Genomic DNA, 19,648 nt, shown 5'->3' with positions numbered 1-19,648 from the left:
TTACAGGCCAGAGCAAATTATGATTATACTGGTGATTTGGCAGTAGATTCACACCATTTAGTGTAAGTATTGGTTATTATGTTTTAAATAGTGGAAAAAGTGCCCAGAACTTAGGGCTGGTGCTTTCAGCACATATATTTTAGGAGTAAAAATAAATGTGTCAAATATAAATAAAATATGACCAAGTCTATAAATTCAGGACAGTAAAATGGCAGTTATGTGCAAAATAATTTGTATATGGAAAACTGGCACCCGTCTCTATGAGCACTTGCACTGCAATGCCCAAGTTGTATGATAATAAGGTGATAAGTAACAGTCAGCATGGATTTGTCAAGAACAAATCATGTCAAACCAACCTAATAGCTTTCTTTGGCAGGGTAACAAGCCTTGTGGATGGGGGGAAGTGGTAAATGTGGTATAACTTGACTTTAGTAAGGCTTATGATTCTGTCTCGCATGACCTTCTCATAAACAAACTAGGGAAATACAAACTAGATGGAGCTACTGTAAGGTGGGTGCATAACTGGTTGGAAAACTGTTTCCAAAGAGTAGTTATCAGTGGTTCACAGTCAAGTTGGAAGGGCATAATAAGTGGGGTACTGCAGGGATCAGTTCTGGGTCCGGTTCTGTTCAATATCTTCATCAATGATTTTGATAATGGAATAGAGAGTACGCTTATAAAGTTTGCACATGATACCAAGCTCAGAGGGGTTGCAAGTACTTTGGAGGATAGGATTGAAATTCAAAGTGATCTGGACAAAATAGAGAAATGGTCTGAAGTAAATAGGATGAAATTCAATAAGGACAAATGCAAAGTACTCTACTTAGGAAGAAACAATCAGTTGCACACATACAAAAGTGGAAATGACTGCCTAGGAAGGAGTACCGCAGAAAAGGATCTGGAGGTCATAGGGGATAGCAAACTAAATATGAGTGAATAGTGTAACACTGTTGCAAAAAAAAGCAAACATAATTCTGGGACGTATTAGCAGGAGTGTTGTAAGTAAGACACAAGAAGTAATTCTTCCTGCTCTACTCTGCATTGATTAGGCCTCAACTGGAGTATTTTGTCCAGTTCTGGGCACCACATTTCAGGAAAGATGTGGATAAACTGGATAAAGTCCTGTGAAGAGCAACAAAAATGATTAAAGGTCTAGAAAGCATGACCTATGAGGGAAGATTGAAAAAATTGGGTCTGTTTAGTCTGGAGAAGAGAAGAATGAGAGGGGACAGGATAACAGTTTTCAAGTACATAAAAGGTTGTTACAAGGAGGAGGGAGAAAACTTTTCTTCTTGACCTCTGAAGATAGGACAAGAAGCAATGGGCTTAAATTGCAACAAGGATGGTTTACGTTGGACATTAGGAAAAACTTCCTAACTGGCAGGGTGTTTAAGCACTGGAATAAATTGTCTAGGGAGGTTATGGAATCTCCATCATTGGAGACTTTTAAGAGCAGCTTAGACAAACACCTGTCAGGGATGGCCTAGATAATATTTAGTCCTGCCATGAGTGCAGGGGACTGGACTAGATGACCTCTCAAGGTCCCTTCCAGTCCTATGATTCTATGACCTCACTGAAATATTTTACAACCACTCTCTTATACTCTCTTGTTTCAAGCTGAGCATGTCTCTGGGTTGTAGGGAAAGTGGCGTGCCCCAAAAAACACCTTGATGCCAGTGGATATGTCATCTTATCTAGCCAACTCAACCTTTCATGAAACTTTCGGGTTATTCTGCTATTTTTCCACACAACAGGAAACCACAAAGAACTACTACATAAAAGCAGCTTTAAGGCTAAGAACCAAATTCTGCCAAGAAAACAAGGGCAGACCCTGCATCCACACTGAGCCCCATTGACTTCAATGAGATTCCACATAGGTGTTCAAGGCGACCTGGACAATTCTTTTTGCAGTATCAGGGCATAAGACATGCCTATTTCGATTATACTAGGATATCTCCCCCATCACAAACAAAAAGTTATTTTTTAAAGGAAACAGTGGACAGATGGATAAACATTATTTGGGCCACGAAAAAATATTTCCTTTTATTACTTGCATTCACAGTGAATCCATTTGTTCTTGGTTGGTTCGTCAATGACCTATGTATTTTATCTCAGAAATTCTGCCTATCAATCAGTCCATATATTTACAACCTGTATCTTCATGGATTCCAAGACTTGCCTCACTTAGTGGAATTGTCATTGCTAGCCACATACAAATGCCAGCTGATTCATGAAAACTATGCACTGGGAAAGAAGAGCACTTTTATTGTTGCTGCTTTTGATAAATTGCCAATAGCTGACCATTTTCATGAGAAAACCAAAGGCCAAGATTTTCAAAAGGGGCTGCCTACATATAGGCTCTTGAAAAATGGTACCTAAACAAATGGCCTGATTTTCAAAAGTGCTAAGTGCTTGCCAGTGGGAGCTGGTAGGTGTTCTGTACTTTTGAAAAGTACATCTCTTACATAGAAGCTTAACTTTTGGCTCTCATTTTTGAAACTCTTGGCTGGAAACTTCCCAAACACATTTAAAAAATTTTTTTTTTAAGTGATGTGAAATGATTTTATATAATCTGCACAACAGTTCTCAATTAATTGAAATGGAACTTTTCATCTGATTATATACTGTCAGATTTTTTTCCTCGACTGTATCTTGTCACTTAAACTTTTCTGCATTACTAACCTGATGAAAAAGCTCATTTTATCAATCCATCACATTTCATCATGATAACATCTCAGCGCTGATCTCACATGAGCTTACAGGGAGAGTATAGAGAAATTTTCTCTTTTTTGGGGGGCAGTGGAAGTTAGAGAAGGCAAGGCCAACATTTTGGTTTTGGGCCGATGTAGTTCTCACTGAAGTCAGTTAGAAATGGATGTGCACATCCAAGGGATGGATTTAGTCCTGGTACAAACTAATCAAAATAAGCATATATTTATGTCCAACCCTGATCATATTTAACGTGGTTGGCACTTACAGTTAAAAAATCTGGAAAAACACAACCTATGATGAATATAAATCGAAAATGTCAAAAGAAAGTCCTGATTTCCTTCCATTTAATTCACTGTTTTAAATATCTTTTAGGTGCAAATAAAAAGTACATTTGAGCCTTTTCCGAGAAACTGTGCTAATAAAATACATGCCACCACTTGGCAAAGGAGTTCCCTTCAATAGATTGAATAATGATGTTGTAGATTTCCTCATCTCCATGGAAAATGTGCACCAAAGTAACTCAAACCTCATTCACAATCTCCAGTGGTAGAGTTTGAGGTTCACAGATTCCTAATTCTTGCTCTCTTTGCCCAGAATGAATATAAAAGGCTATGTCTACACTTGCAGAGTTTTTGCGCTGTCAGTTTCACCAGTGATAATGAACGGGTGAAAGAAAAGCACTGGTACTCACTTACTTTCACAGGCATCAGAGCGCTTACATTTGCAGCACTTCCATCGCCGATGAGAGCAGCTCACTGAGGGCAGCTATCCCACAATGCAGCTCTTTCCATTTTGATGATAGGTCTTGTGGGAAGGGGTGATCGCGGAGCATCCTGGGTCCCTGCACTGATTAGCTCCAGTAGCTCAGCATTGATTCCAGCAGGGGATTGTTTGCTCCGTGGAGCAGGCATTGTCACCTGGCCAGATGATAAGTGAGCACTTGCCAAGAAAACAGGAAGGGGAGTTTCAAAGTTCCTGGGGCTTGACGGGGGAGGGGTGGATATCTGTTTACCTGGCATCAGAGCAGCAGAACTGCTGGCCAGAGTGGTCACCTAGGCACTGTGGAATATCCCCCAGAGGCTAAAAGCTCTGTAAACAGGAAGAACATGTCTTCACTTGCACATCACCACAAAAGCATCACTGGTAAGAGCTGTACACCTCTCGTGGAGGTGGTTTTCTTTTTGTGGTGAAACTTCTGAGTTTCACCACAAAAAGTTATTGGCAAGTATAGACACTCCCATGGTTTTTGTGCAAAAAAGGGAATTTTTCTGCTTTAAATGGCAAGGGTAGACATGCCCTAAGTGAAGGAGAAATCTTGGTGATGTAGTAATATATACTATAGTTATTTCATTTCGGCAGTACTGGCTAAGAATGTGTCAGGATTTCCTTTTCCATTATCACCACCTATTTCAGAAGGTTAACTTAAAGGAACTATGGGCATAATCTTCAGCTGCTGGCTGAGCTGCTCTTGACACACTAATCAAATGGGCAGTGAAACAAAATCAACTTTACATCACCTTTATATCCTTGACACCGTGAGGCCAACTGAAGACTGGTTTGCCCTCTGGCAATAGTGAAATAGTCTTTAATCCAGTCAGAGAACACTGGTGCAGTACAGTACTCCAGCCTCATTCCCAAGACAATTCTAATGCCAGAGGAGTCCTCAGCTGACTTGGTAAATTAGTGCCTTTAAAGTAACAGCTAAGAAGTACTCTAGAAGGACAATATTACTATGTTGCTCAGAGCAGAGCACAGCAAAGACAATACTAGATCTCAATCAGAGATAGGCCTCCGCTATCCCCCGAAATTAGGGTCACGCTTTATAGGCAGACTCCTCTCTAATCTAAGAAACTGAAGTAAAGAGGACATATTTCTGAGTTTCTTCTTGTTGTAACCTTACTTATGGTTATGTAATGTCAGTTTTCATGATTATAAGTTGGATTGATAGGGCGAACACTTTATTCAAACCAATGGAATTTGAAGATGCATTTGATCAAGATGTAACTGGAACATTTATTTAGCAGTCCAATAATTAATAGTGACAATTGGTCCATTGAAGGGGGCAGAAATTATGGCAAATAATCTAAAAAGTAGGATACTGTGAGCAAACAGGAAACTCACGCAGAGTCACTGCATGCACAGAATAATTAACACATGGAATAAATGGCCATGGAAAGCTTTTGAATCTATGAGTACAAATGAGTTCAGGAGACACATAGATTGTTCCCAAAGGAAAGGATTGAGAGAAGTTGTAAAAAAAGCAGGAAAGTGGGATAAAGATCAATAAAAAAAAAGAAAAAAAGGCCTGTTCAGCAGATGGTTTTATACTGTGCTGGGAATGTCTCTTCTTCTTAAACGTACAGTTAAAGCAAAAACTTAACACCCATCTTTGCCCAGCAACATGAGTTGCAAATAGAGCATCAGCTCTGTCTTTTAATTTCCTGGATTTTGTCCGTTTGTGTCACACCAAACTTGCCTTTGCAATGTGCCAGTTTACAACTCCCTTAGTATTTGCCAGTGCAAAGATATGCTGATCCCACAGATAAAGCTAGATTATACTTGACCCTATCAGAGTGCTTAGGGAAAGAGGGATCAACAAAGTGAATGGAGTACAAGGACTATGTAAATCTGATGCAGCCAAAGGTGCTAGACTCCCAAGAATAGGTGAAGAGAAGGAAGTGACGTAGAGTAGCAGACTTCCTCTCCCTACACTCCAAGAGACATGAAGCCTCCAGGCACAATTAAGCACATTTGTTCCAGCACTAAAGCAAGCACATGAGAGAAAAGTTTGATTTTTCTTTTCTTTTTCTCTGTACTCTCACCTGCAGCACACAATAGTTCTGCAAGAAATGGATCATTCACAAAACACTGAGAAATCTTGGAAAGGCCTTTAAACCTCTATCTATTTACATCAAGTGGCAATTAATCAGATCAGCTTTGTTTCAGCCTTTTTACTAAATACACCATATCTATGTGATAAGCAGCAGTGATCATAGTCCATATGTATGTGACCTAAGGACCAGATGTTTCCTGGTTATAGAAGGGAAAAATACGCATGACCAATCTGTTTATATAGTATGTATCAATGGGTGTTAAACTGGCTGTAAATCACCTGTCTCTTCCAAAGAAGAGATTGAATACTTTGGCTTGGATGATACTGAATCAAATCCTACAGCAGACAGATGGTTGAGTTAGTTTAGATGAAAGTGGGGAGAAAATGCTTTCTTTCTCCACCTACTTGTTTTTTCCTTATTGCTTTGATGCTATAAAAAAGTATCAATAGTACTCCAAAATCTTAGTGATAGAGCATTGGGTCCAGACCTTCTAAACCCACTTCAAGTCAAGAAGGAGGTGTGCGGCGGTGGTTTTAAGATGTCATTACATCCCTTCCAACTGTAGGATTGCCATGCATCAGAACAGTCTCAAAGCATGATTTAGAGCAGCCCCAGGGTAATCTTCCAGATAGGGATCACTGGAGTGCAGAGGAGCTCCTTCTATGGCCTGGTCTACACTACACAGGCCAATGTAAGGCAGCTTACGTCAAGCTAATTATGTCAGTGTACACACTACAGCCTTGTCCCACCAATGTAAGTGCCCCACTATACCGACATAATATCTCCATAATATCTGTATTACTTACATCGGCTATTGGCTGTCTTGTCAATTTCATGGCTCCGCCCAGCTCCTGGCTCCCCAGCCAGGCAGCTGCTGGGTCTCCACTCCAAGCTGGACTTCCTCCTAGGCTCCTGGATTAGGCTGCCCTCGGGGCTTCCCGCTCCCCACACGGAGCTCTGCCCCCTGGGGTCCCAGCTCCCTACTCCCTTCTGGAAGCCCAACTGCACGGAGGATCCCAGCTCCAGGCGGGGAGCCTGGCTGCCTCCTCCCCCACCCCACCCCACCTCACCCCAGATCTCGGCTCCCCACCAGGAGCACGGCAGCTGACCGGACTCCAGGAATGGATCTCCCTGCCAGAGGTGAGAAGCCCCAGGTGGCTTTCTCCCACTCCCAGCTGGGAGAGGGGAAGAACAAGCCCTGGAGGCAACTGGGCTCCTAGCAGGGAGCCTGATTTCTCAGCTCCCCACACTGTCCCTCTTCAGTCGGTAGAAGCGCTCTGGTGAGGATATACACCGCCAACAGAAGGAGGGTAATGTGGACATCAGTCACTGCAGTAGTTACATAGGTCGATTTAAGACTGCAGGGTGGACATGCCCTATGTCTCCTTCACCCCAAGAATGCCCTCTCCATGGGAGGCCGGGAAGAGGGGAGATATCGGAACCATTATGCTCACCCTGTACAACCTGAGAATTCCCCATGCTGAGGGACTCATCAGGCAGCTGAATACATCAACTTTACAGCCTTTTTGTACCAGAAAATAAGCACAAAGCAGTTCCACCAGGGATCAGAATCTGGGCCGTATATGATAAGTGTCTCAGAGTGTAATCTCTCTGAAACAATGTCTGTGCGGATTTGTACAGCATATTTTCAGCACTACCACAAGAAGACGACGAAGAAGAAAAGGTAGCAGCCCCAAGCAAGGAAGTTTGCTGGGGTAAACATCTAGCTACTGCATTGATTCTGGAATTTGACCTATTTTTTTTTCATTTCCAATGGGTATTCGATAAACCACCAATAGACTTTTAAATTAACTTTTTCTTTTTAAGACATCTTACCAGTGTGCTACCATCAGTCCAGCGGAAGTCATGCTCAAACATCTTATCATTGAGGCCAATCCACTGGTAGTCATGCCCGACACCTAACAGGAAAGGAACCACAAAGATATTTTTATTAACTTTCCCATAAAAGGGAGAAAATTCATCAAAGAATATAAAGAATTTTCACAGAATGAATCAGACTTCCTGTTCTTAAATAGCTTTCACTAAGCATGCAAACAAATATTTACAGGCTCTTCTTTAGCCTTTTTTATTTGAATTCAGGAAATCTACAAAAATGTAGTCTCTTATCTAATTGTTTCAAACTATTGCCGTCTTCTCTTTATCCTGCACATCCCAAAAGATCAGACTAGATTTCTACCTAACTGTGCAGTTTAAATGTCAGGCAAAGACAATTACATGGGAAAAAAACTGCCTCACCAGTTTACTATAATTAAATAAGTATTTTCTCTTCCTTAGTAATGTCAAAAGTTTTTCCGTGACATTTACAGGAGAGATGTGCAAAGCTCTGTGGCAGAAAGTCAGAGACCTGCAGACTTGTCAGGAGTCCCTGCCAACTGCGTTAAGAGGGTATGTCTACACAGTATAAAAACCTCCTGGCTGGCCCAGATCAGCTGACTCGGGCTCTGGTGCTTGGGCTCTGGAGGTGAAAAATCTCTGTGTAGATGTTTGGACCTGGACTGGAGCCCGAGCTCTGGGACCCTTACAGGGTAGAGTGTCTCAGAGCTCGGGCTCTAGCCTGAACCCGAACCCAGAGATTTTTAGTTACACAGCCCGAGCCCTGCCAGTCCAAGTCAGCTGACCCGGGCCAGCCATGGCCATGCCATGTGTCTTTTATTCCTGTGTAGACATACCATGAGAGACTCAAAGAGTTTTCTTACAACATGATATTCTGGGACTGAATACCTGACCCAAACATTAGTACAATTAATGAGGGCTATTAGAAAATAACCATCTCCAAATATTTTAATCAATAGCATTACTCAGTTTGTGCAGGCAGCACCTAATGCTGTGAAGAGTATCACAGGCTGAATCTATCTTGTAACCTAACATGAAGTGACTGATACTTTGTGCCTGCGAAACAGTATTTAAGATGGCTTGGAGAACGAGATTGTCTAAACAATGAGCGTAGAATAAAGTCTCCAGAATAAAGGGCTGAACTTCTTTGTCTTTTATTGTCTTTTTTTCAGGACCTAAAACTTTAGGGGTTAAAAGCAGATTTTCTCTGAAGATCAGACATTTTTCCAACTGCAGGTAATGATTAATACAAAATTAACAGCAAAAGGAATGGTCGAGAATATGGAGTCTTCCTTTTAAAAATCAAATGATGATGCATATTTTAGAAGGGAAAGATGAAAACTATTTAGAGGTTTGGAGGGTGTTTTCTCCACAAAATTTACTAGCTCTATATCCTCAACCCAGAGTTGCTCAGAGGAATCCTAATGGTACGTACGGTTCACAAATATTTGCTCTTCATGAGACAAGATGCTTGTCAGGTGGGCTCCCTGGAGACGACATTCTCTTTCAGCTGTATCCCATGTGCGGCGATGGGCAAAGTATTTGTAGCATTGTCCTTGGAACTTGTGCCAACCGTAATCACAAGTCTCTGTATCTGTGACAAGTAAACAAAAACCAACCCTTAAAATACTCAAGAAAGGCACACACTTGAGTTTTATGCAAGTGGACAGAGGATTCTGCTATTTAAAGGCTCAGGAAGACACACAACCTAAGCCCCACAGATGAAAAATAAATCACTGATCCTGTAATTCTTATTCAAGTCTTAGATACTTTTATTTACAAAATTTCACCACTAGCCATAAGGAAAATTATGCTTTGCTTGTTAATACCCATCAAAAATCTCCAGATTATCACATTATGCTGGATCTTGAATATCCCAAAAGGGCATTATTATCCCGTAACTCTGAAAGAATTAAACGTAGGCGCTCTGCTTGGACATACGACTGCAGTGGTTCTATACTTTTTGTTTTATGTTTTTTGTTTACTTCATCAAATAATTCTTTGAGTTACTCTGTTCCATTACTATGAAGGACTGATGATTGAAAATGGCCATGGAGAAAAGTAACTGTCATTGTTCAGCTAGCAGATGCAAAGCTGAAGTGCTATCTCAGCGAAGATTAAGGTTGGCCAAAAAAAGGGAGTAGATTTAAGTAAACATAAGGTATCAATTTCTAAAGACAGCTGTAAAGCTGGAATATAAAGTAATGAACTGCACATTGTCTGTGCTTGGATGAGGAGTGGTATTGATAAGAATACACTGTAGATAGAAGCTCACAACAGCCAATATTTCCATTCAGCTAAAGAGAAATAAAGGTGAGCTTTGGAATTGTAGCAGTTTCTAGGGTTGATGTCAATTACAGTGTCAAGCTAAGGCAGCCACAGACAGAACAGATGGTGTAAAACTTCCATATTTATTTTGGTTCTGTGCTTTCACTGTACAAAGTGATCACAAGGAAAAATAGTTTTATAGTAAGAAGGGTATAGAAAGAGTGAACCAGCTCCTCAGGTTTGATGCAGGACCCAATGGGAGGAAATGGCTTTGAGGAGGAGTGCAGGAAAGGTGGTCCCATCATGATTTAGTGAAATCTAAAGACTACTCTGAGTTATGCTGGTTGGAATAGTACCACTTCACCCACTGAGGATCACCAGAGCGTAGCATGCTCTCACCCCACCCCTTTCCAAACACATGAACATGTCCCTGGCTCAACCCCCACCCAGTCCCCATGGTCCCTCTGCCAGAAAGCAGAGAGCCAGCTTTCCACCACCTAAGGATTCTCCCACAAAGCTCTGCATCACTCCCAATGCAATGATGTAGTAGTTGTGTATAAATTACATTTATCTGAGGAGCTTGGTGGGGAGGGGGATTGAGATTTTTGCTTAAAAGTCAATGGCATGATGTGGCCCAAGGGACTCCAGTTGCACGTGAGGGAATGATAGCCAGATATTTATACCACATGTGCCAATTCCTTAACTAGGACATTCCTTAGCTTTTAACTGGAGGTCACGTGTCAAAGCAATTGCCATACTGCAGTAAAACTGGTTAGAATATGCATACATTTTTATATTGGACAAGTCAAGCTATAAAGAACTGCTCATACTTTAAAGAATCTCAGCTATGGAGAGAGTATGTAATCTACAATACTGAGGGGTTTTTCTAGCTCCAATGATGTAGGCACATGCAGCAGTTGGAACTTAATCTCCACGGTCTGGGGCAGTTTTTAAGTTTAGTCTGTCTGTGGTTGTCTAGAGCTTTTGTTTCACCACATAGCACTGACTAATTGTGCTGTATCCTTCATGGTGATGCTTCAAATGTTATTACTCATCTTGTTTAGGAGCCTCGTCTCACAGAAAGGAAGTCAAATAACAATAAGCAGATGTAACACACAGAGAGAGGGCTGGGGGATTACGCAGAATTGGGCCATCCCAATCCAGTGACTGTCCACCAGGGAAGCCAGCTAAACAGTGTGTGAGGGAGCAGTGAGGCTTCAACACAAGGCAGACTGAGTTCAAAATAGTAAGTAATATGAGGCCTTGACCTACCGCCAATGCTAGAACCACACACTGTATCAAAATTCTTCTCTTTAACCTAAGCAATTGTTATTCACCTTGAAGAAAAGAGGGACTGTCATTTGTTTATCAGCCTCAGAAGATCATCGGTGAATATCCTTCCCATAAAACTAAGGCTTTGCCTACAATGGGATTTCAGCCATCAGTGAGATAGTGCAAACGCAAACGCCTAACGGAGACACGGGCATTTCAAATCAGGATAGACTGCACGGTTGCTGCATTGCTGTAAATGGTGCCTATGCTGGAAGCCTGGACTGGTGCAGCTAAGGAGACACTGAAATCCCACTGTAGTTAAGGCCTTAGTGGCAGCATTTGATAAATTTAGGTTTTTCTTTGTTTGTATCACTATATAATTATATATATAAAATTATTCTTTCAGTAAGTAAGCAAGCTATAGGAAATGCAAACCAACCCAACCAAAAAGCAATGACATATGAAGAACCTGATTCATCACTGCATTACATCAGGTTGAATCAGTTCCTTATTCTATTGCCAATGTGCATACCTCCCATTGACATTGCTGTGACAGATACACACGTGCATTAACAGGAGCGCTATATAACAGCTTATGCCTTTACTGCACATGGGATTCTAGCTGCAGCAATGGCAGTACGTTTCCGATCTGATCTTTGCCCACTTGTGAACAATTGATGTGGGAGGACTTAGCCAGCCTACACTGCATGCATACGCTTTATTTCCTGGAAGGTAATCACAGCGTTCTGGAAGCGGATCGCAAAATGTGTTGGAAAGACTGAAACACTGCTTGCTATGTTTATGGTGCTTTAAAAGTTGTCTTGCTTGCCCAAGGTTTATTATAAATTAGAGGTTTGTTTTCAGAGCTGTGTGCCAGGAGTTACCAACATGCTTCTGCTTCCTCATAAGAGCAATTGTAGCTGTATAGCTCTCCAAACACTGCATTAAAAATATGCCCCTTCGGTGCAGTATATGGCCACGTAGAGCTTTTTCAACAGCAGCAATAGGCTGCGGCTAGTAGCTGCCGTGTCTTCAAACAAATTCCAGAAGAGGCTTAAGAAACCAAAGGCTGAAGCACAGATACTAGAATGTAAAGTGACTTGCTCAGCTGTGGATTTTCTGTGTCTCTGGATTCAGGTAATAAATGAAAATCAGAGTCCCATTAGCCCAGACATCTCAGAGTGAAACTGCTTCTCTAATAAATATTCAAGAATTCTCCACAGCTGTGAGATATAAGCTAGAAACTGCCTGTTTCCAAAGAGAATCCTTGCAATAAACCTTTGTCCACCGTCCGGATTTCCCAAGGTACTACAACTGGGAGAAAAAAAGTGAGTCAGCTGAGGAACCAGTATTCACAAACATTTGGACAGGGATCTCAGGTTTGAAAAGCAATGTTGTTGATAATGAAGAAAACATTGTTTTGCTTTGGGAACTTGGAAGGAAAAAGAAAAAGTCTTGTTGTATTACCCCAGTGAGGGATGTCTATTAACAAATGCATATGTGCCATTTTGGCAGTCCGTGAGCACAGCTGCATTCAGTAAACAGGCTAAGCTATGTGAGTGTCTGCAGAGATTCAGCAGTAGGGAAGCCAAACTTTGCTTTAAGTTTAAAGCAAAAATGCAGCACCTTGAGAGCAGGTGGACCACAGTCAGAATAGCAGAGAGGGAAGAGATGAAACAAAAGGAAACTTTAGCCAGAGCACAAAAGTGCGGGAGGAGCAAATAGCAAATCTGTTTTTTAATGCTAGACATTCCAGTACCATAGTCTAGAAGATAGTGGCCAAATTGTGGGCCTTCTATTCCACGTTATATGGTATCTTACTACCCAAATACTCCCACTGATATCAATGGAGTTACTTGTGGAGTAAGGTACTTCTCAACCTGAGTAAGGATAGCCCAATATTGAGAAATCATCATGGGCTATATTATGATGCACTCACTTACACTGAATATTAACTTATCCTATGACTAGTCCCACTAACTTGTGGAGAACTGTTCCTCATTGTGAGGAAGGTTATTACAGTGTAGCCCAATAAAACATAGCATTTGTACAGCAGCACTTTATATGTTACAAATGAAAGACCCCAGGTCATGAGCTCATTTATCTAGACTTCTGTGGAGTTATTGCCAACTTACGTGGCAAGTGAGTGGGTTCAGATCCACTGCCCCAGTCTGCAGTCACACATTTCTTGGATATTTTGCATTGAAAAGTGACAAACAAAAAACTATCTGCTCTGGTGACCAGATACTTTAAACAGATATAGTTGTATTTTGAAAAGTTGGGGAGACTGGGTAAAAAAACAAATTAAGTGACAGAAAGGGATATTTAGAAACGAGAGCAGGTGTATTTAACTGCACCGGTAGTTTAGTCTGAATTGGAAACAATGTTGCCTCTCTGAATTATTCCTTGAGTTTATAGAAAGGATGGTATCTTTATTTTTTATGCCTGACAACTTTCTCTCGTAGTATTCAAGAAGAAGTTCTTGGCCCAGATGCTCTGATTAACTATGTTTCAATTCGGTGAAACAGAGGAAGGTGGCTGTCAAGGAGCCAGTTATAGTTCACTGGTTCCCAGGATGTATCTGTTCCACCCTAGGCCCCAGCATAGGTGAGAGTACGCAGGAGGCTGCTCATCCTTCACCAGCTGGCAAAGGTCCCTAAAGGACTATATATCTGCTGAGCACAGCATATATCAGCTGGCCATATCTGGCTGCTTTCTGATCTCTGACTCCCTTTATCTGCTATCTGCAGGCATGATTTTCTGTGCACTCATCTCCCATTAACTACAGTGAGATTGTGGATGCTCAGCACTTCTGCCTAAAGGGCCCTTAATCTTTATTTTGAAAACATGAATAGGATGTATTGCAAACAAACATAATAAAATAAAATGCAAGTAATGAAACATAATGTTTGCACGCTCACTCACACCCTTTCTGAGGCATTGAGGTGACATGTTCTGTCATTCTGGCTGTGTTTTCAATCTAGCAAAGTCAGGGTTGATGCCGTGAAATAAAGACTCCTTGCCAGACAACTGTGTCTGAATTGCCAGCACAGTTTTATTTTGTCTGGTGAAATGGAAATTTGGCACTGATGCTTTTCTCAGGTCCCAAACCACTGCAGGACTTTAAGTGGAGGAAATTTAAATTCCAAAGCTGAGTGAGTAGAGGTCTGTTTCTCATTGACAAACTAGGAAGTGTTCCCATTAACCACCTAAAATGTATTCTCAGGTCGGTCATAAAATGCAAATTAAAGCTACCATGATGCTGAAGGCCATTCAGTACTATGGATTTGCTGGGGAAAAAAGAGAACATTTATTCCTTCTGTTATAAAAAACATTGTCAAATTCTAGTCTTAGAGAACAGATTCAGAAGGTCTTTCAAATCCTGGGCTGCGCCAGACTACTGAAAAGTTGAATTGTGATGAAAGCTGGAGCTAGTCATTCTTCAGAGGTTTCAACTTTAACAAACAAGCCCCTTTCCTTTAGGCTCACTTGGAAAAACTTGTGAACTGCATTTCACCCAATAGGCTCGGGATGAAAGGTAAGCCTGAAACTGCCAACATTTATACAACTATAAGTAGAAAAAGAGGAAGAAAGATATTTTTGTTAGCCTGGAAAAAAGTGCACCTTTAAGCACCATTTCTTTTTCTCTTGGACACCTCTCCAATAATTTTAACAATGGGCCAGATTTTGCCTCTCTTACATACATCGAGGAGTATCTTACTGTGTGAACAGTCCCACTGAAATCAATAGGACTTATTGTGGAATAAGGTACTGGAACATGGAAGAGTAGTGGAATGTGGCCTGTTTCTCTGAGTTTACCAGCTTGGAGAGTTTCTTACATCTCTGTTGTCATCTTCATCTTGCACCCTTTTTCTAAACTATCACAGCATAAGTCAGCTTGGAGAAGCTGGGAATGCAGGTGCCCAGGTGATCCTGCCTATCTACTTATGTAGGCCTATGATACAGTTGGTGGTGGCATCTTGGTTTCTAGCTGTCCATGTTCTAAATCAGGGGTTCCCAAAAGTCTGTCATATTGTGGGCCACTTTGCAAAACATAAGCCCTGTCACAGACCTGCTCTCCTCCCAATCACAATCCCACCCTTCACTGCAGCAACTTGAGTGCTTAGTTACATGATAAAGTGATATTAGGGCAGAGTTGAAGATTAAAAATGTACTTACTTTAATATGCTTACTGTGGCTATTTGGATATGCCCTCCCCCCACCCCATTTTCATTTTGTACTTATGTTGTTTATTTCCTCTCCGTGAGGGTAGCACTTAACATTTATTATTGCTACAAAAATCTGCCTTCATTGCTTGTGGTCTCTGTTGTTTGATAATCTTAGGATCAATTTACAGTTTGTTTGTTTCTGTCCTGCTGTACATTTTCTACCCTTCTCATGCTGGTTTTGTTCTAAAATTTGATCATGGGTGAAGTGAATGTATACTAAAGAAACACTTGACATTGTTGAAGTAGTCATGCACAACCTGCAGAGATGTGCTGGAGGTTTTTGTTTTTGTTTTTTGTTTTGATTCAATTGGATATAAGAGCCTCCAGAATTCCTCAAAGAAACCTGGAATGGGCTAGCAACAAGTGCCACTGCTTGAAAATGGATACATGCATCACCTTACCTTTAAAGCCCTTCACAACATTGTTCTGCCCTACTGATCTATTCTCGCATCCTATCATGCTTCTCCTTGCTGCCTCATCTGATCCACCTATTCATTAATTTCTCCCACAAACACCACAAGTTGCTTCTATCCTGTCTCCTGTACAAGGAATATTCTCCTAATTACTCCAAATAGGGGATGGATGGGATAGACAGCAGAGCCATGGCCAGCCATGCAGGTGGTGGTATGCTGCACCCTTTAAAGCGGTGTAGTAGCTTGTACATTTCCTGGCATACTGGAGAGTTGCAGGAGGCACTCAGCTCCCCTTAGTGAGGGGCAGTTGTGTAGCACCACCAATGGGGCAATACAGCTCTTAGCAAACCACAAACGGAGCAGATTTTGGAGGAGCAGCCAAATTGCATGAGATCAGCATATTGCAGTTTCCTTAGAGATCTGGAGTAATTAGGATTGCATGCCCTGAGGAGGCTAAAACCAGACCAAAAGATGGTCATATGACATTCGCAATAGCGGAACCATAAACAGAGACTGAAATTACCTCTCCTGGTTGAATATATCAATGATCATAAGCAAATGGGAAAGAGAATGAAGGATCAAGAAACACAAGGGAGAGTTCACAAAAACAAACACACCCATAAGAATGGCCTATTCCTGATGTCTTTGCTCATATAAAACTCCCACTAATTCTAATGGGAGTTTTGCCTCCTTGATGACTACATAGTGGGCCCTGGCTAGCCACAAATTGAAAAAAAAAAATCAAAGTATTTGTTAATGTCTTACCTTGTTCGCAAAGAGCACCTACATAGCTTGGCAGACAGAGACAAGTAAATAGATTGAGACCATCAATACACGTGGCTCCATTCCGGCAAGGATTGGACTGGCATTCATCGACATCTATATAAAAATGTAAAAGCGTATTTAAAATATATTCACCTCCTTAAAGGGAAACAGTGTTTACCCTTATTCAGAATTAGTACTAAGAACAATTCCACTCATGAAAGATAAAGCATTGCAAAAGAGACTGCATAACCGCTTTTCTCATATGAGAATGATGACTTCTACATACAAAATAACCTCAGAAAAGCTATAGATGCTGAACAACAATTTCACATTTACATGCTTTTGAATCCTGCTGTGTGACTCCTGGATTAATTTCTGTAATTTGTATATTCATTTCCTAGCTGTCACTCCTTGTGTACCTCTGAAAGAAGATACAGTGTACTGTATCTTCTCTTCAGCTGGTTAATTATCTCTGTGAAGAGTATGACCTTCTCTAGACTGTGACCATGGTACACATCTTATCTAACAACATAAACAGTGCTTCTAGTTTTTCCCTGTAAAACTGCAAGCATTAGCATCTTATTGTATTGTTTATCCATTCCTTTCATGTCATGCTTTCTGCATGATCGGAACAAAGTTTCTTAAAGGCGTTCTCACTGTTTATTATTAGGCGTCTTGATTGATGATAATCTTCATAGAGAGATAGAGGAGACCTTTACCAGACTTATAATCCTGAGGCAAACAAAAGGTTCCTCTCTGCTAATCAAAATGTTAGCACCTGGTATTAAAATATCCAGACAGCTCCAATTTCTTTCTGTACAATAGTGTCTCCTGACCATCTAGTATGAAGAATTTGTGAGTCTGAGAATGAGAGAGAGCTGCGAGACAGATAGATCTGTATGTGCAAACTGAACCTACAACTGTAATTTTTTAAGGAAATTTACTCGAGCACAGCTAAAGTTTAAACTTTCACCCAGATTTTGTGCATCAAAAATCTTGTTCAAAGTTGAATTGGTGATAGCCATTGAGTATCAAAATATAAAAAGAGTATTTTTATTTGACAACAGTGCTCAATGCATAGTTTCACAAGCACTTAAAACAGTCCTAGGTTAAACAACCTCACTGTCTAAAAGATCACACATACATATCATATAGGTTGGAAGTGTGTGTTTAAAGCCTGAAAAAATGTTACTTTCACCAGATTTTTGCTTGCTAGTTAAATGTAACAAGCTGTGTTATCCTGGGTTGTATTGGAATGTCTCATGTAGCCATATGTTGCGGTGGAGAGAGATTGGACATTAGACCCATGTATAGTCTGGTCAAGCTCTCTTAATTGGCATCAGAGTTGTCTAAATATTGATTTCAACCTGGAACTGATTTCTCCCTGCCCACATCTGCTATTTGGCTGGTCATATATCAGCAGGCATTAATATAGATAATGCCCTATTATTTGGGGGATTGAGGATTAAATAAAGTTTACTGCCTTCCTGAACCATTAGAAAAAGTTTATAAGAATTTACTGGTTAATTCAAAAGGGTTTAATCAATATGATAATTAGATTATACTGATTATTTGATATTAACCCACTTTATTTTGATATGATTTATGTATGTATTTTATTTGGTGTCTTTTTTTGTTTAGTTTAGTTAATAAATTGGACATAATTTGTGAATATTACCCTCTAGAGGTAGGTAGGTGTGTGGGGAGGGGACAGGAGGAGGCAACATGGGCAGGGAAAGAGAAGCAGGTGTTTCTTTCGCTGCCTCTCTCTACCTGGATCATGTCCAACTACAGAGTCTTTCAAAGCCTCAGCATCTGTCAGTGTAACGATACATAATTCCGCTTCCAAAGCTAATATATGAAATGTTATTCTAGTCAATCTGCAGGCAATCCAGTACAAAAAAAGCTTTCAGGTTGGAATCATCTTACCCAATTCACACTGCTCGCCACTGAAACCTGGCATACATGTGCAGATGTAGTAAGAGCCACGTGGATAACAGGTACCCCCATGAAGGCAGGGATTACTTTTGCAGGGATCTTGGCCTGTGATATGAGTTAAAGAAAGAAAAATTGATACATTGTCTAAAATACTTGGTTAGTTGTTGGTTCTTTTAAGGAAGAAAGGTATTTCCTTATTTCTGCTTTGATGCTTCACTGCAGTTAAAGATTAAACCATTAAAAAAAGTTCTGTACTGCCTGGAGTTGTCATTTTCAATCACCATAATTTTCAGCCTTACCAATAACACTATATTCACGATAGAGAACAATAACTCATTTTCAGAGGTGTTTTATGTTTTTAAAATGACATTTTGTACTACTCCTGGAAATTGAAATATTCTATTGAGGATTTAGTTGGCGTGACATGGCAATTAATTATAGCCAAAAACAGTTAAACATATGTGCACAGTGAATAGAAAATGTATTCTTTTGAATGGGGTTAGTTTATATGGAATGGTTGGGTACCCAGAACATGCATCTTTTTAGCATACTGACTTGCTGTCATTTTGGAATGTTATACTTAACCATTTACTGCTCAGACACTCTTATTTCTTTGAAAAAATCTTTTGCTAATTAATATTCTTTCCCCAAATCATGCCCCAGTTGTCTTCCTTTAAAACATACTTTTAGAAAACAAACATAGTAGCTATATACGAGACTAAACCAAAATATTTAGGTAAAAACTTACCTGCCATGAAATCCCAGCATTTATTGGAATCATCATTTTAATACTGTTTTCTTACAGAGTGTAGATGTGTTCTACTGATCTTTATTTGAACTCAGTTCAAACTTAAACATTTGTACGTGGTATAGGCAAATAGGAACAATCACTGATACATATATTCATACAAAAGGTAGCTACTCTACATATCACCTGTGCTTTTTGCACTCTTAAGCATTCAGTAAACCAATTAATAAAGTGCTTCTGACCTGCAAGAAGGAAGCCCATAGCTATATTGGGAGTCTGAGAGAGCAGATATGAAGCAAAAGGTCCTATTTTAATCTAATTTGATTCAAAGACATGGGCAAATGTTTCAGACATTGTTTACATTTTCCAAATTAGTTTGTTTGTCCTTTATGGTATATAGGACACAATCCAAAGTCTTTCTATTGAGTTCAATTAATTACCCAAACTGTTTGAAAAAATGATCAAAACTAGGATATTGACCACCTTTAAAATATTAGTCCAGTTCTTACCTCAACATGCCAGCCATATACAGGTAAATGATGAATAGTAGCTATTGTACACAGAAATCATTCTATCTGTATAGCTTGTGTTATGCCAAATGCTGTCCAAGCCAAG

The 19,648-nt window shown here is 40.3% G+C and overlaps 1 protein-coding gene across 5 annotated transcripts in view; it reads right to left on the bottom strand.

The window, feature by feature from the left end:
- VCAN (versican) overlaps positions 1–19,648 on the bottom strand; it is a 135,845-nt gene that overhangs the window by 17,337 nt on the left and 98,860 nt on the right. For all 5 annotated transcript variants that reach the window (XM_073344417.1, XM_073344418.1, XM_073344419.1 and 2 more), the window contains 4 exons: positions 18,277–18,390; positions 16,348–16,461; positions 8,836–8,994; positions 7,383–7,465 (listed from right to left, as the gene is read on the bottom strand). In XM_073344417.1, coding sequence (XP_073200518.1) covers positions 7,383–7,465; positions 8,836–8,994; positions 16,348–16,461; positions 18,277–18,390 — 470 coding nt within the window. The remainder of the gene's footprint in view (positions 1–7,382; positions 7,466–8,835; positions 8,995–16,347; positions 16,462–18,276; positions 18,391–19,648) is intronic.

Source organism: Lepidochelys kempii, chromosome 5 (assembly GCF_965140265.1).
Source record: "Lepidochelys kempii isolate rLepKem1 chromosome 5, rLepKem1.hap2, whole genome shotgun sequence".
Lineage (NCBI taxonomy): Eukaryota > Metazoa > Chordata > Testudines > Cheloniidae > Lepidochelys > Lepidochelys kempii.
Note: the sequence above shows the minus strand (reverse complement) of the source record. Positions and strands in the feature narration are given on the sequence as shown.